The sequence below is a fragment of the Hesperophylax consimilis genome, chromosome 6 (assembly GCF_061612785.1).
Source record: "Hesperophylax consimilis isolate HC1 chromosome 6, BYU_Hcon_1.0, whole genome shotgun sequence".
Classification (NCBI taxonomy): Eukaryota; Metazoa; Arthropoda; class Insecta; order Trichoptera; family Limnephilidae; genus Hesperophylax; species Hesperophylax consimilis.
Window position 1 is genome coordinate 36,944,424 of NC_142841.1, and position 17,811 is coordinate 36,962,234.

The 17,811-nt window shown below is 36.0% G+C and overlaps 1 protein-coding gene across 4 annotated transcripts in view; it reads left to right on the forward strand.

Annotated features, from left to right (window-relative positions):
* LOC149423306 (coronin-2B-like) overlaps window positions 1-17,811 on the forward strand; it is a 37,337-nt gene that overhangs the window by 2,663 nt on the left and 16,863 nt on the right. Inside the window, exons 1-10 of one of the 4 annotated variants that reach the window (XM_089632660.1) lie at window positions 880-1,543; window positions 5,753-5,950; window positions 7,546-7,662; window positions 9,861-10,010; window positions 10,121-10,285; window positions 10,362-10,568; window positions 13,797-13,901; window positions 13,994-14,131; window positions 16,036-16,138; window positions 16,834-16,884. In XM_089632660.1, the coding sequence (XP_089488786.1) occupies window positions 1,529-1,543; window positions 5,753-5,950; window positions 7,546-7,662; window positions 9,861-10,010; window positions 10,121-10,285; window positions 10,362-10,568; window positions 13,797-13,901; window positions 13,994-14,131; window positions 16,036-16,138; window positions 16,834-16,884 (1,249 nt within the window). In that variant the 5' untranslated portion in view covers window positions 880-1,528. Of the gene's footprint in view, window positions 1-879; window positions 1,544-5,752; window positions 5,951-7,545; window positions 7,663-9,860; window positions 10,011-10,120; window positions 10,286-10,361; window positions 10,569-13,796; window positions 13,902-13,993; window positions 14,132-16,035; window positions 16,139-16,833; window positions 16,885-17,811 lie in introns of those variants that run through there. The other 3 variants (XM_089632658.1, XM_089632661.1, XM_089632659.1) reach the window with 3 other exon arrangements.

The following is a 17,811-nucleotide window of genomic DNA, read 5'->3' on the forward strand; positions in this document are numbered from 1 at the left end:
TTACCGAGGTGTTGCATTAAATGATTCCAGTGAAAGTCATCTACAGTTGCTGCTTAAATACTGGATTCTCATTACAGGAATTGTTTTGTAATGGCTAAATTCATGTTTTTTTATGTTTCTCATTACACGCTCAAAGACTTTTCATTATTTCTATTTTAATTTAAGGCAAACTCGATAAGTTCATAAAATCAAATCGTTCACCTTAAAATATTAATTTGTACAACCATTATATCTTTTCTAGGTTTGTCTTTAATTTAGCTCTCACTGAACTGTGTTATTGGTACATAAGTTTTCCTCTTTAATCTTGTGTATTACATAATATAAATTAATATCCTGCTCTCTTTACTTTTGATAAAACAAGTCAACTTAATCACTAGAATTTTGGTAAAGTTTTCTAATCTGTAATACATACAGATTAATTCTATGATAAAAAATTAGCTATCGAATGAATCTATGTATATATTATGGAGTGTAATTATTAGCTGCAGCTGTGTAAACTATACATACCAATGGTTCGCCTAGAACAATACTCGAAGCATACTGTTTATGAACTGTTGCTATAAGAAGGTGTTTCTGATTTCTAAATTTAAAACATTTCACTTTGTTTTGCAAGTGCTTCAGTCCAACCATCTCTGGACTTACTCCGCCAATAATAGAACTGGTGGGAGTTTTGTTATCAAGATTAAATGACTCAAAACAATTAAACAATAGTTATAACATATCATATACTGATTATCAATGATAACATCTTTTAAAAATGAAGAATGTTTAATTTAGCAAATAATCTTTTAGTTCAACCGTTGAAACAAATCAGGTCTTCATTATCTTTTAATGACATCATTTTCTGAATATTGATAATTTCTGTATTTCTATAGAAACATTGCAATAGAAAATGTATCTTTATGACACTTTGATATCCCAATAACTCATTAGCCAAGGTATTTGATTAGTTCCACTTTACTAACGAGTGTTGAGTGACTTATTGGTGTGTCTATACTAACAGAGGGGAGGAAGTTGGCAAATGAGACGCTTGGCTCCATACAACACTTTCATGGGAGGAGCCACCATGGACAGACCTCTCTGTTCAATTTAATTTATATTCATTTTGTTCAAAAATAGAATGTTAGAACATTTAATTTCAAACTAGTTGTTTTAGTGGTGATAATTTATTGACTTAAGTTCAATACATTAAAGTTTATATATCTGGGATTCAGTGCTTTTTCGTCTTTTAAGTTTCAGTTCCGTGTTAATGAGTGCCTATTTTAAATCAGCGTTATCATTCTGTGCTTATTCTTTTGTTGTGTTTTTGTTATAATTTCATTGAATGTGTGTTTTGCGTTATTAGATTAGTGTGTAGACTTGGTATGTGTGGTGTTTAATGGTACTGCGGGTAGCACCCTTTACCCCACAATACACCCCTGCGCATGAACCCTCCGGCACTGGCCCCAGTCCCGCCAAGCGAGCACCTGACCCGGCCTGACAGACCCTAACCACCACTCTCGATACCTTCTGGACTCCCTGCAGCAGTATGACCAATTCCCAGGTACGTCTCACATTCATTTTTAATAACAAGATAACGGTTCTATAACAAAAAGGAATGAAGTCGACATCTCTACCAACCTTGCCAAATGCCGATCAGTTATGACCGACATTTATTCTGTGTATTAACTACTTTTAATGTCATCCAATTTCAGAGAAATGCATATATGTTTGCGTGTGTGTACTTGATTGCAACCAAACGTTGATAGAATGCATCGACAACGAGTCTATCTGCCGAGTTGCAGCTCAATCGAATGTCGGGTAGTGGGTTAATTTCCACTTCCAAGATGTGCATTCATTCATTACCGAAAACAAAAGTGAAATTCAAATAAATGTATATATAGATATTTAAAAAGGAAGGATTACTGTTTATTTCTTTGTTGTAGAAATTGATGAAATTATAATATATTTCACTATTTTTCTAATACAATAACTTTGTTAAGCATACAAATATAAAGAGACCTAAACCACAAAATTATTTGATTTGTGTTTAGTGGCCAGATCTGAATAGCCAAGTATTTCCTTTCTCTTCCCTTTAAATATTTTTGTTATTAAACATTGCACAAAATGACGTTCATCATTGTATTATGAAAGCAAATAGTTAAAAACACATCATATTGATTCTATTCTATTTAGTAAGATAACTTAGGAGAGATGAGGCCAGCTCCGTGAACTGTTCCCTTGTGGGGCCTTCAGGGAACCAAAGGGGAGTGGAGAGATGAAGCTCTCTTCGCTCGTGGGGCATTCAGGGAACCAAGGGCGATTGGAGAGGAGAGATGAGACCTTGTAAGACACATTGTGGAACCAGAAGACATAGCCATATATTTAATGACAATCCTGGTGAACTTTATAAAAGGGACCGGGTTACTGTTAAAGGAATGATGTAAAATGGGAGGGACTTATGGCCTAAGTGCTCACGGGAACTATATATAAACTGTCTTCACCCTATAAATAATAATAGATAACTAATCTTCAATTGCTTGCGATTTGCTGATAGCATCAATGATTTAAAATGCACTGATTGAATCATCATGTTTCTACATGATGATTCAATGCATTATTACTTTATTTTATGTGAATACAGCACAAGAGTCCCAACTGTCAAGCCCCGATGGTACTATGGCATTCTAATTTGGGTTATTTTTTCTTACTGAAAGAAGTTGGGAAGGGAAGGAGATGAGAGGAGGAAGGTTAAAAAAAACACATGGCTATTCACATAATTTCAAGCAACGTTTTGATTCTGAATGGTGATCTACCAGGGCAATACTGAGAGTGTCTACCACTCTGGAACTTGTCATAATTGAGGCAATTACCTCTATGATAATTAGTTGATGTAATTAATTATTTTTTGTAGTATCATATTCTCGATTCGTTGTTATGTATTTTCCCAAGCTCCTAAAATATGGTATTGTTTTGTCAAGCAACTAAATATGGGTGGGTACAATTAATTTATTTTGAATAGAAAATATTATTATGAGTGTGGTTTTGTACAAACAGTAATTTCTATTGTGTAAAAAACACGGTCTCACAAAGTGTACGGATTTATGTTGTGTGTTCACAATACAACCGGCTGTATGGGAATTGTTGGTTTTTGTCTTCTGTGAAACTCCATTTATTGTTAATGTTTTTCATCGCACAATTATTCTTGTTACTGCACCCACACACACAAACACACTTGCACACATCTTGGGAGTCTCGATTATTATGTTACTATTTTAAAGCTATAAATGTAGCTAATTTAACATTAATATATTGTCGGCTATCTGCTAAAAAGAATCTTATCGCATGCAAGCAGAAATCACCAACTCCATTTTTTGACAAAATTGAAATTTGAAAATCAAAATCAGTAAAGTGCTCAACTGGAAATAGTCACATTCTATACTTATTTATAATTTGTCTATAAATCCTAATAAATTTTGTTCATAGCTTAAAACACAGAACGGTGATTATCTCAGAACCGGACTTTTGCGTCATTATGTATTTTAGTGATACATTTTAAATTGATTTTTCCTAGGTTATATTATTATTTTATAAACATAGCTAAAATATGTCAATTGATTGCATGTACTGAATTGTTTAAGAACAACAGTTTTCAGTTATGATTGTGGATAGTACAACATGACATAGATTTTGAAATCATTATCACGACAGCCTGCTTATTGAAATTGTAACTCAGATTCCTACATAGGTGTGAAATTACTCTAAATGCAGATATTGTTAATAATAACATTGCACTTTTATAGCACTGAAAATATGATGTCATTGTTTTGGTATTTTTGCAGAAAACTAATAGAACTTCTTTAATATAGAATTGTGGTAATTAGTCATGTGGTCTTATGAATAATTTTATTACATGATATAACAGATTTTTGCTAAATTTATGCATTTCAAGAATTTGTGTGATTTTTTTTTACTGTTGTTTTACATTATTAATTAAATAAAAATATGCAAATGCCTTCACTGTTAATATATTTTAGTAAGTTTGATTAATAGCAACAGCCAGTACAGACACAGTAAGTTTGGAAAGCACTGGTTCATTAGTATTCTGTGAATATGCATAAGTCCCATTGTGTTCTAACTCTGTCTGTGTGTCTGAAAAAAGCCTATCTCCCAGAATACTAATCTGCATTGTAAATAAATACAATATATGTATTGTATTTGGTGTGTTAGATTAATTCTATGAGCCACTTGCATGATAATAATAACGTACTTAAAAAAAAAAACAACCTAATTTATAACTTATGCACAAAACCATGTACAATGTGACTTAGACCTTAGACTAGTTGACTTAGAACGTGGTCCCCCGTAGGCTCACATTATTTTCGACTTATGTAAAAAATTATTAAAAAATATTAATAAGTGGTTCAGGGAAGATTCTTAGGCTTTCAATATTGTATTCAAAAACACAGCAATTTTTTAACAGAAATACATTTTTGTTTTTGTTTGTAGCATTTTTTATAAACCAGACAAGTGATCATTTTTGAACATAAGTACAAATTTTAAAAGTTTGCCCATGTGTTCTACCAATGTCATTTTTGATGTCCAGATGTAAACAATCAACCAATGATCAGTCAATGTGAACAATTGACCGGTCGGTGGCTGAGTTGACATCATGTTTGGGTCCACCCAGGCGTAGTGTGTTCAATTCCTCGGCTGGCTAAGTCCTCCATCACAACACAAGCAACATTTTCCACTTACTGTGGTGGTAGTAGGAAATTTTTAAATATTGTCAGGTTATTCATAACCCGGGAATGTCTTTCTTTGAAAAAAAATAGGGTTGAAGATTGCAGAAATAAAAATGTGGAAAAGTTAAAATTGACTGTTTTCAATTTGTAATCAGATTTTAATAGCTGAACCAGTGTGGCCATATAAAAACAAACATTCAGTGTGGAGTTTCATAAAATAAATTAAGAGCATAACAAATCAGATATACCACCATTCAGAATTGAAACGTTGCTTGAAATGGCTTCGGCCTTGTTTGGTGACCAGATCTGAATAGCCAGGTACTTCCCCACTTTCCTCTTTCTCACCTCCTTCCCCCCCCCCATTACCTTCAGCCGCACAAAATACCCCAATTGGGGATGCCAAAGTCTCACTGGCTCCAGACGGCTGGGAGCAGTTGGGACCGTTTTGCTGTTTCACATAATTTTTTTTGTTGTAAATACAGTGAAATATTTTTGAAATGTTTTTTTTTTGTACAGTGAATTTAAAGACAATTAAAAATTTATGTAAGTTACTCATTCATATTCAATAACTCCCTTTTAAAGTGAGAATTAAGTAATGCAGTTTGGTGTTGCGAAAAGTTGTGATGTTCACACTAATATTGGTTTAATTAGATCAAGTTATTTTGCTGCAATGTTTGAAACTGGATTCTTTTTCTTTGGCTTACTTTTTGTACAGAGTATGCAATTGTCTCATTCCATGGAATATTTACTGTTTGGATTATTGCATTAACTTTGCGGACTGAACTGAATCAAATCAAAAAGATAACATCTTATCTGTGAAACATGAAATCCGTTTGTATGTTTTATTTGTTGACACAATCAAGTGAATCAAAAATTAGAGTCGGGATAACAGTCCAAGAATTGTGTTTAACGGAAATTGCATCGCCTGTTATGGTTGTTAATTTGAATGGTGCCCGCATGAAAAATAGCATCAAAATAAATAACACCCTTGTTTACCACATCTCAGATTTTGTATGGCTTGTTTCTAGCTATGGTTTCGCGGCGTGCGCAGCTCCAAGTTCCGCCATGTGTACGGCGTGTCATTCAAGCGCGAGCGTTGCTACGACAACATCAAGATCACGCGCAACGCCCACGACTCCAACTTCTGCGCCGTCAACCCCAAGTTCGTGGCCATCGTCACGGAGGTGGCGGGAGGAGGGGCTTTCCTTGTCTTGCCACTGGATAATGTGAGTTGCACCAAAACTATGACTTGAATAAATATATTTAATTCATTATCTTTGTTGGTTCTTGAGGTTGTAAGTAGTGTTACCTCTTCCTTCTCAAAAAATCTAGCAGATAGCATCAAAAATTCTCCAGAAAAATACTGTTAACCTTCAGAATCTTAAAACAAATGTTTTAATTCCTAGAGAAGTCCTGGTAAAATTCTCGTATTTTGTTTTAATCTTAACACACTTCCGGCGGGAACGGTAGTCTTCTCTTTTTCGCCGGTCCTACTTGAACGGCTGTAAAAGCATTGCTGTCCGATAATTCTATATGAATATTGTATACCAATTTTTTTTATAAGTGTCCCAACTATAAATATGTATATGTATAAACCATGTGATACAAATCACACATTTTCTTATCTTGTCTCGTGTGGAAGAATATTTATGCAAAAGGAAACTATACTAAATCTGTAGAATGGATAATAAATCCTTGCACTTGTGGCACTGAAGGTGCGGAAATCGTTTTTTTTGTTTTGTAATTATTTGTGCAAAGGTGAAAACCAATTTTTTTGTAATGTAATAAAATGCATACATTTTTAAAACATAACTAAATGGCCCTAAGCTGACTTTAACTTTAGTTTATGAAGTTGTGTTACAAATTAGGTTTTATTTTCACAGAGTAATTTTTATAATTGGGGTGTGGTAACTAAGTAAAAAAGAATTCATTCAAATGCATGTATTATTTTCAAAGATATAGCTGTTTAAAGCAAAATCCATTTTCTTGCACGGGACCCTATTCTCGTCCACTCGAAATGCGTTAATATACACAAATTATTGAAACAACACATTTTTTTATAATAATAAAAATAATATTAAGTTTACTTGTGTAACTCCGTTTTTGTGAAAAATCACCTCAATTATGCATTGCGAAAACTCAACCTATTTTGTATTAGAATTTTGTATCGGTTATTGGTAAATGTCACATTATACTACCAGATTTAACACGGCGTCATCATTAATGACACTTTCCACTTGTATACCAGTGTATACCAAATATGAATTTAAATGCTTCTTTTTCCATCTTCCCGAAGTGAATAGTTGTTTTTTATAGTAATTAACCTTCTTTTAGTGTCGCCATAACAGAAGGCGTAGTAATAAATTTGTAAAATCACACATAAACATCACATTGGAGATTAGTAACTTTTGATGAAGCACAATTACTTTAATGTTACTTTAAAAAATTGCTAGTTTCTAAACATCCTTCTTTTCATCAAGAAAAAGTATGTCCATATTGATTTAAATAACACCTTATATTTATTTTTGTTTATTAATTCCAATGTTCAGATTCATGCTCTCAGCTCAAACTTTTAAATCGATGCATTTAGCATCATCTTGTAAATGCCATTGCCGAAGATTTTGTCTGTGAACTAGAACTAGAATTTAGATTTGTACTCGGTCATTATATTTAAATTGGACACGCTTCGAAAATTTCTGTTTCACAACCGTGAACACCCCGATGTTGTGACTCGACACTAGATCACATCTCCGCTGTGGATTTTAACTTTTGACAGGACCAATTAATATTGGGAAACTCTATTTTCTGTTTTCCGTTTCAGACCGGGCGATTAGATTTCAACGCCAGCCGAGTGACGGGACACCGCGGCCCGGTTCTTGACATTAAGTGGAACCCCTTCAATGATAACATCATCGCCTCGTGCTCTGATGATACCACCGTACGTAAAAATTTTCTATTGCTGTATTCTCACTAATTCGCCACCTCAAAACTGTGCCAAATTACTGAAAGCGGAGAATTGTAGTGCATACATACAAAAAATGCACAAAATTAAAAAAAGGTATTTCTTAAAAACAGTTTTTATTGTGAAATTCGTACTTTAATGGTTTAAAGTGGTGTCAAGTTTACGGTTGTGAGAAGACTCCATTTTTTAAACTTATTCATACAGAAACACAGGCGATGGTTGCTAAAATACGCAGAGGATTAACCGAATTGTTCTAAAACAACAATAATGAACCCTGGTGATTGCCAGATGGTCAGCTTTGAGTTAAAAGTTCTTACCTGGGGTAAGGCCAACCTGATCAGTTTCAATGTCTCAAAAACCCAAGCTTGTCTAAATTCAGCAAAGAGGGAGATCAGTGACTATGGTACATTTTGATGGGAGCACCCTCCCAATAAAGAATCCACTGAAATGCTTGGAGTAAGTATCTCAGACCAGCTCAAGTATCGGGGCTTCATAGAAGCCCAAGTCTGGCTTCCAAGAAACTGGGCGTCTTGTATAGGACTAACAAATTCTTCAATAGTGACAAGCTGCTAATTTTTTTTTTTAAATATTTACCCCACACCAGAGGTCCTGAGGAAAATAATTTAAAAAAATAAATAATAAATGGGTTGGCATAAACCCTCCTCCCAAGTTATACAGTAGAACCTCGTTAATTCGAAATCCAGCGGACATCAAAAATCAAATTTCGAATTAACGAATTCCCACGTAATTCGAAATTTTATGAAAAAAAAAACAAAAAAAATACGCCGAAAATCGATTTTCTCGGCCGCCTCTTCAAATCCGGGTGGTATTTTAGTTGTAAATTCGTATTAATACCAATTATTTCTTTATTTTCGCGGTCGATTACCGTAGCGGGCGGCCCTTTAAATTCAGATATTCGCAATAAATTCGTAAAAATGCTATATATTTACGCGTAAATCGAGATTTTGCTGCTGATTTCGGTCGCGGCCTACCCTTTAAATTGAGATATTCGTAAAAATACGATATATTTCCGCGTAAATCGAGATTTCGCGGTAATTTTCTGTCGCGGCCGGCTCTTTATTTCAAATATCTGAATTTGAATTCGTAAAAATACGATATATTTCCGCGTAAAACGATAATTCGCGTCCGTATTCCGTCGCGGCCAGCTCTTCAAATTCAGATATTCGAAATAAATTCGTAAAAATATGATATATTTCCGCGTAAATCGAATTTTGTCGGCAGTTTTTCGTCGCGGCCGGCCTTTTAAGTTCAGATATTTGAAGTAAATTCGTAAAAATATGTCATATTTCGACATGGATCGAAATTTTTCGGCCGATTTCCGTCGCGCCGTATTTTTTCAACTCGGATATTCGAAGTAAAGTTAGTAAAAATACGATATATTTCCGCGTAAATTGAAATTTCGCGCCCGATTTCCGTCGCGGTGATGAAATACGATATATTTACGCGTAAATCGAAATTACGCGGCCGAGTTTCGTCGCGGCCGACCCTTTAAATTCAGATATTTGGCGTAAACTCGTAAAACTACGACATATATCCGCGTAAAATGTATTTTCTCGGCCCTTTAGACTCGGATATTCGAAATAAATTTGAAAAAATATGACATTGCAGTGTAAATCGATTCAGATTTACAAAATAATAATACTAATTAGGACGATGTATAACCACGTAAAAATACATTTTTCGGCGTTTTACCGCCACGGCTGACTTTTAGATTCAGATTTACGAAATATTACGATTTATTTTCGCAAAAATCAAATTTTTTCGAATTACACGAACAAATTTTCGTGCGCGGACAAAAATAAATTTCGAATTACGAATTAACGAATTTCGAATTAAAAATAATTTTGTATGAAAAAATTTTTCAGCGGAAATTTTTTTTGCGAAAATTTCGAATTACGCGTTTTTTCGAATTATCGGGGTTCGAATTAACGGGGTTCTACTGTATATGTACAAATTTCAGGTTTTTCCAACAATTGAATTTGGGAAATTATGCAGTCAATGTAATCTTTTACATCCCACTGCGTACACAATACAAAGTAAACTTTACAGTAATTTGGTAGTAAAGTTACTACATCGCTTTTCCTGAGTTTCAACACTTGCTTATTGAACAATTGAATATGTAGTATGAACAAATATTACGGCTATATTTTTAGGTTAAACTTTGGCACATCCCGGATGGAGGGCTCTCCATGCACTTGACAGAATGGCTGGTGGAGCTTCGAGGACACAAGCGCCGCGCCGCCTACTTGGAGTGGCATCCCACAGCCGAGAATGTCCTTCTCAGTGCCGGCTTCGACTACCTGGTGAGTTCACCTGTCGTCTCAGTTGTCGTTACATTCCCCAGACTTGACATGCAAACATTTGTGTTCATAATGACATGTCTACTATTATTAATTGATGTTTTCCTCTCTAGATAATAGTTTGGGACGTGGGCAAGGGAGAAGCCATGAATGTGATTGACTGCCACTCCGACGTGATCTACAGCATGTCCTTCAACCGGGACGGCTCCTTGCTGGCCACCACCTGCAAGGACAAGAAGCTGCGTATCATTGAACCACGGTCTGGCATCCTCGTGTCTGTGAGTAAACCACTAACTACAACTGCTTTATGGTAATATTCTTGAAGATTAGTAACTAACCTTTATCATGTTCCAGGAGGGCCTATGCCACCAGGGCACCAAGGCCTCGAAGGCGTGTTTCTTGGGCTCCACTGGCCGCGTGCTGACAGTGGGCTTCAGCCGCCACAGCGACCGGCAGTACTGTGTGTGGGACCAGCACCAGCTGGACCGTGCGCTGGTCTGCGAAACCATCGACAGCTCCTCAGGGGTCGTGTTCCCCTACTATGATTACGACACCAACATGGTAACTATCAATACCTAATCTAACTAATAATGCACTCAAATACATTCTCAATGCCCGAATATCTATGAATCGCATACACACACAGATACCAGCAACAGTTTGGATTCTATCTTGTATCCAGTATCCTAAAACACTGGAAATTATTTGTATTTCGCATATTTTTTTAGTACATGTTTGGTATGAAGCCAAATTATTGAAATATTGAATATATGAGGCGTATCCAGAAAGTAAGTGTACTGAATTTTTGTAGGTTACAAATTTTTTTATTGACACATAAAAATTACATGGTTACCGTAGTACATATGTAAGCTATTTTTCGACGTAGTCGCCATTCCTCTCAATGCAGGTGGTGAAGCAGGGTAACAACTTTTTGATGCCTTCCTCGAAGTAGTTTCCCGCCAACCCCTTCGTCCACTTCTCCACCTCCCCCTTTACCTCCTCGTCAGTTGAAAACCTTTTTCCACCCATGTACAGCTTCAGGGAGGTAAAGAGATACAAATCTGAAGGTGCTAGGTCAGGGGAATGCGCGGGGTGGTTTAGGACATCCCATTTAAACGAAGCAAGCAGTTCCTTCGTTGCGTTGGCCGTGTGTGGTCTGGCATTGTCGTGCAGCAGGCTGACTCCCTTTGTCACCATGCCTCTCCTCTTGTTTTGAATCGCCTTCCGCAATTTTTTTAGGGTCTCACAGTATCTTGCAGAGTTAATGGTCTCCCCTTGAGGCAGATATTCAATCAAAATTATGCCTTGACAGTCCCAAAACACGGATGCCATAATTTTCTTGGCTGAAATTGAGGTTTTGAACTTTTTGGCGGAGGGTGAAGAGGTGAGAACCATTTTTAAACTCGCTATACCACTTGTACATACTCGTACGATTCATAGCTTTATCACCATATGCAGTTTTCACCAAATTATAAACCTCAAACGGAGGTTTTCCCTTCCAAACAAGATAACGGATGACGCCGCGTATTTCGCACTTGGCGGGAGATGGATTGACATTTTTCACGAAACGTGTTGTCGCGTCGACACTTCTCAACGTACTGACCTTGAACCGGTCTCGTTGCGGAGGGGAAGTGTCAGGCTACACGTAAGTGTAGCCAACATGTCGAAAATAAAATTCATTCGGTCGTGAGAGCCTCAGTACATTTACTTTCTGGATACGCCTCGTACTTCGATTAACTATTTAATATTGGATCTGTAATTTTTGATATTGTGGAGCTTAAAGGATTTATAGACTTAATTTGATTTACTATTTTTATTAGTAATTGCACCTTGTTCACGGGCTAGTCTAGGATTTGTATATTTTATAGTATATATTATACCTACTTATTGTCCAGCATCCCTTCTAGAAAAAGTCACTGACAGCCACTATTCTGTATAAGTATTCAAAGGAATCGAAAAACAATAACTCCTTTGTGTGGGTTTTTCCTGAGGAAAGCAACAACCAGCTGTGTCAGTGTCAAGACAGAATTGTCTGGTATTCCATCATCCTTACCCACCCCCGCAGAACCAAGTGTGATTCCCAATTACTGGGGAGCTGTGGTTAACAGTTAGAATTGGAAAGATATTCTGGCTTACGGTGGGTTTGGGTTGCGGTGATTACTGCACAAACTTCCATAATAGACTCGAATTAAACGCACTGAGGGAGTACTTAACGTAGACACTGCACAGGTTTTCTTAGCAGACTGGTAATGTCACTGATGTAGATACTCCACACTCTCAGACAGGGACGGGTAATTGGGTGGAGAAATTTATTTATTTTGAAAAGACACATTACATTATATGGAAGGAAGCTTTTGACTGTCCAACTAGGAAGGTTTCCCGTTTTAGGACAGTCAAATTAACAGGTTTTAAATTATCAGACATGTACACAATTACATAACTGTAACATTACATAATACATAATAGTAACACAATTACATAATAGTAACACTTCTTCTTGAATAATATGACAAGCAAATTTAGTAGGTAATACACTAATGGCGTATATTAGAAAAATAAAAAATTGGGGAAAAAAATTTTAATTTGAGAGTAAATAAGTATGTAAAAGCGAAGGTACAACTTGGCATTCGTGATAAATAATTATCAGATTACATTTTTTAGTAATATTTCGGAATCAGTCCTGCCTAGATCTAATAACCATTTTGTTATTTTTGGACCGAAGGATGACAATTCACACAGTTTCAGCTGTGAAGGGATTTTGTTATATATTTTAAGACCGAGATATGGGAATAGTTTTTGATAAGCCGCTCTGTTGCTTGTTGGAACGGAAAGGTCATTATTACTTCTGGTTTGATGTTTGTGTTCGGCTGTTTTCATTTTGTTTTTATTTTTATGAACATAGATTACTATTTTTTTTTATAAAACACTGTCAGACATCTAGTGCATTAAATTCCTCGAAGAGAGCGCCGCTCGAATATCTGAAATAGCGGGAACATATTTCACAGGAAGATGCATATACAGTGGTACCTCGACATACGAGTGCCCCAACATACGAGTTTTTCGAGATACGAGCCGGCGAGCGAGTGATTTTTTGCTTTGAGTTACGAGCGAAATTCGAGATACGAGTTCGGTTTAGCAGGTCGGCCGGTAGCGCGCGTGCGCGGCCACACCCACCACGCCCAGTGAATGTGATGTTATGCAAGAAATTGGTTTCGAGGAGTCAGAGGAGGAGGAGGTTATTTCTACAAGTGAGATAAAGGAGATCTTAGGAATGTGGGAGAGAGTTTGACAGTTCGTGGAAAAGAAACACCCAGAAAAAGTTGCAACAGGTCGTGCATTTGATCTTTTTAATGACACTTGCCTAACTCATGTTTTTTTCTAAACGGGGCCTACAGGTGAAAGCGAGAAAAATGTAGCGAAAAAGGCAAAGACCAGTAAGGATATCTAATTTATTTATTTACATTCTCTTTTTTGTTTTTGTACAATAAATATTTGTCATTTATAAATACGTTTTTATTATTCAAAACCACATAACAAAAATAACTGGGGTGACATTTTGGGGGTTGGAACAGATTGATGGTAGTCTAATTGTTTTGTATGGGGAAATCTGCATCGATATACGAGTAATTCAAGATACGAGCAAGGTTTGCGGAACGAATTAAACTCGTATGTCGAGGTACCACTGTAGTTGCAACAGTTAGTGATGCGTCAACAGTTAGTTTATAATGACATGCATTGATTATTCTTCCATGTTTTCATGTGACAATAATATAACAATCTTGTCCGCAGGTGTACCTGGCAGGAAAAGGAGATGGCAACATCCGCTACTACGAAGTAGTAGATGAGGCGCCTTACATCCATTTCCTCAACCAGTTCCTCTCTGGCAATCCTCAGGTATGTTACAGCAAACTACAACAAAACGCGGCCTTTTAGTTCCTTATTTGCTATGGTTAGTTGGATATTAAACACTGTCTTGTTTGTTGCAGCGAGGGCTGGGCTTCATGCCCAAGCGTGGGGTTAACGTGAGCCAGTGTGAGATATTCCGCTTCTACAAGCTGCACACTTCTCGGGGTCTGTGTGAACCCATCTCCATGGTGGTTCCCAGGAAGTCAGATCACTTTCAGGTAAACACAACAAACCTCCATGTCACATCAATCTCCGTTCATTTGAACTCCGACAATTTTGAAAAAGCACGTATTTGAAAATTTAATATTTTTTTGAATCAATATTCCAAATTTATTGTAGTCTGCATACAAAAATATGTTTGTGTTTTTCGAAGACATTCTATTTTTGCAAAAATAAATATTATAATTGCATAAATCTGAATGTGGCAGTAAAACTCCACAAAATGCCGATTTACACGGTTATACATCGTCGTAATTCGTATTTTTCGTCTGTAAATCCAATTCTGACGGGCCGCCCGCACCTGTAATCGTCTGCAATTTTTCAATTTACACTGGTATATGTCATATTTTTAAGAATTTATTTGAAATATCTGAATTTTAAGGCGATGGTAATCAATTGCAAAAATTCGATTTACAAGGGAATAAGTTGTATACAGTAGAACCTCGTTAATTCGAAATCCAGCGGACATCAAAAATCAAATTTCGAATTAACGAATTCCCACGTAATTCGAAATTTTATGAAAAAATATAAATAAAAATACGCCGAAAATCGATTTTCACGGCCGCCTCTTCAAATCCGGGTGGTATTTTAGTTGTTAATTCGTATTAATACCAATTATTTCTTTATTTTCGCGGTCGATTACCGTAGCGGCCGGCCCTGTAAATTCAGATATTCGCAATAAATTCGTAAAAATGCTATATATTTACGCGTAAATCGAGATTTTGCTGCCGATTTCGGTCGCGGCCTACCCTTTAAATTGAGATATTCGTAAAAATACGATATATTTCCGCGTAAATCGAGATTTCGCGGTAATTTTCCGTCGCGGCCGGCCCTTTATTTCAAATATCTGAATTTGAATCGTAAAAATACGATATATTTCCGCGTAAAACGAGAATTCGCGGCCGTATTCCGTCGCGGCCGGCTCCTCAAATTCAGATATTCGAAATAAATTCGTAAAAATATGATATATTCCGCGTAAATCGAATTTTGTCGGCAGTTTTTCGTCGCGGCCGGCCTTTTAAGTTCAGATATTTGAAGTAAATTCGTAAAAATATGTCATATTTCGGCATGGATCGAAATTTTTCGGCCGATTTCTGTCGCGCCGTATTTTTTCAACGCGGATATTCGAAGTAAAGTTAGTAAAAATACGATATATTTACGCGTAAATCGAAATTACGCGGCCGAGTTTCGTCGCGGCCGACCCTTTAAATGCAAATATTTGGCGTAAAGTCGTAAAACTACGACATATATCCGCGTAAATGTATTTTCTCGGCCCTTTAAAGTCGGATATTCGAAATAAATTTGAAAAAATACGACATTCCAGTGTAAATCGGTTCAGATTTACAAAATAATAATACTAATTAGGACGATGTATAACCACGTAAAAATACATTTTTCGGCGTTTTACCGCCACGGCTGACTTTTAGATTCAGATTTACGAAATATTATGATTTATTTTCGCAAAAATCAAATTTTTTCGAATTACACGAACAAATTTTCGTGCGCGGACAAAAATAAATTTCGAATTACGAATTAACGAATTTCGAATTAAAAAAAAATTTGTATGAAAAAATTTTTCAGCGGAAATTTTTTTTGCGAAAATTTCGAATTACGCGTTTTTTCGAATTATCGGGGTTCGAATTAACGGGGTTCTACTGTATTATGATTTTACTTAGAATATTTATTTGAAGGATCGACCGAGGAACTCCTTAGGTGAATTTATTTTTTTAAATAATTATTTACGTGGGATTTGGTTAATTCGAAATTAGTTTTTTGATATTCCGTGAATTTTGAATTAACAGGTATCTTCTGATTATCAATTCTATTTTGGTATACATATATATTTAATTGTTTCTCTTTATGTAATTGTAAATCTGTAATAATGGTTGATTGTCTGTTGCAGGAGGATCTGTACCCCGACACTGCCGCTCCGCTTCCCTCTCTCTCTGCCAAGGAATGGCTCAGCGGGAGGAATGTCCAGCCGCTGCTGTTCAGCATGAAGACAGGTACAACATACTACCTGCATACGTAGCTCTCTAATCAGTGCTGGATTTACCATAACTCAACCCCTTGGGATAACAAGGTTCAGAAATACAGCACTGTTATGAGATTATTAGCTCTAAAGCAATTTCTTCTTGAGCCCATTATCACATTACTTTGCTCTGTCAGTTGGAACCTTGATATTCTAAGGCGTTGACTAGAAAGGAATTAATGGGCGTGTTCACAGACTGCTAACTGTAAGGCCCGGTTTTTCATCTTAAAGCTGTAGTTTAGCAAAAATTGTACATTTTTTATTTCGTTATATCACTTAAAACGATTATTTTATAACGAATTCAAAATAGATACAAACTTTTGGCTAAATCGCTGCTTTAGGATAAAGTAACCAATCCTAGCCTCAGTTTTTTTTAACCCCCGTCACAAGACCCATTGAACCACTGACATATTTGACATTGTCATCAAATCGATAATGCTGGAGTGCCGAGAATCAGTGGTTAGTCAGGACCGTTATTTGAAGGTGATTTGTTGTTTTGATGATAATACCGAATGTGACAGGGGTACAAACAACTGTCCCATAGTTAGGTCTCCATATGGTTGGGCCTATTTTAAAGAGGAGTTTTCCAGCTTAGCTTATTTAGCTGGGTAAATACGACACCGCTTCTTATGACTCCCCAATAATGGTTTTATAACATTGTATTTCCAGAACCCACCGATAATGGTTACGAGAGGTTCACTTCTGAAATCCGTTCAGGAGGTAGGATTCTACTCCAAACACTTCCCTAACACATTCCCATCTCATCTCCTCTATAAAAACCTCCTCATCTCTATGCAGATACTATCGAGTTCATGTTTATAACACATTTATTCACATTAACGCTTTTGATTGTCTCATTTTAAATATCATAAACACAATAATGAATTTCCCGAAGTCGACATTTTTGACTAACATTTATTTAATTTTATTTTGAATGTTAGATTAAACCATAAAAAAATGACCGGTCAGTGGCTGAGTTGGCATCGCGTTTGGTTCCCACCCAGGCGTAGTGTATTCAATTCCTCGGCTGGCTAAGTCCTCCATCACAATACAAGCAACATTTTACGCTTACTGTGGTGGTAGTAGGAGATTTTCAAATATCGTCAGGTTATTCGTAACCCGGGAATGTTTGTCTTTCTTTAAAAAAAAAGAATAATGTTACTGTCTTGTTTTTAAAATAATAATACTAAGTAATAAAAGCTTGTCACTAAGGTAACCTAATTATATTTTTTTAATTCTTCAGTCTATTCTGAACAATAATGCACAAAGGTTTTTGTCATATTAATAACATTTATATAGTGCAGTGTCATTTCACTTCAAGTGCGCTTTGCCAAAACAAACTTAAAAACGGTAATTTAGTATTAGTGGTCATGTTCTTAAAATTATTCCTATAGTGTGCCTTACCCAATATGTACAGATCTAATATTATAACATTAAATATACTGTCTATACAAAGTGATGACAAAACTTAGAATTACAATAACATCAAAACTAAAACATAATATAAAACAGGAGGCAGTTTGTGCTCAGAAATGAGAATATTCTGAGCAGACATTTAAGAAAGGAGGCAACCGAAACCAAACAATTACCGGAAGTTTGAGAACATGGCTTATTATAAAAAGACATTATTATTATCAAAACGTTTAG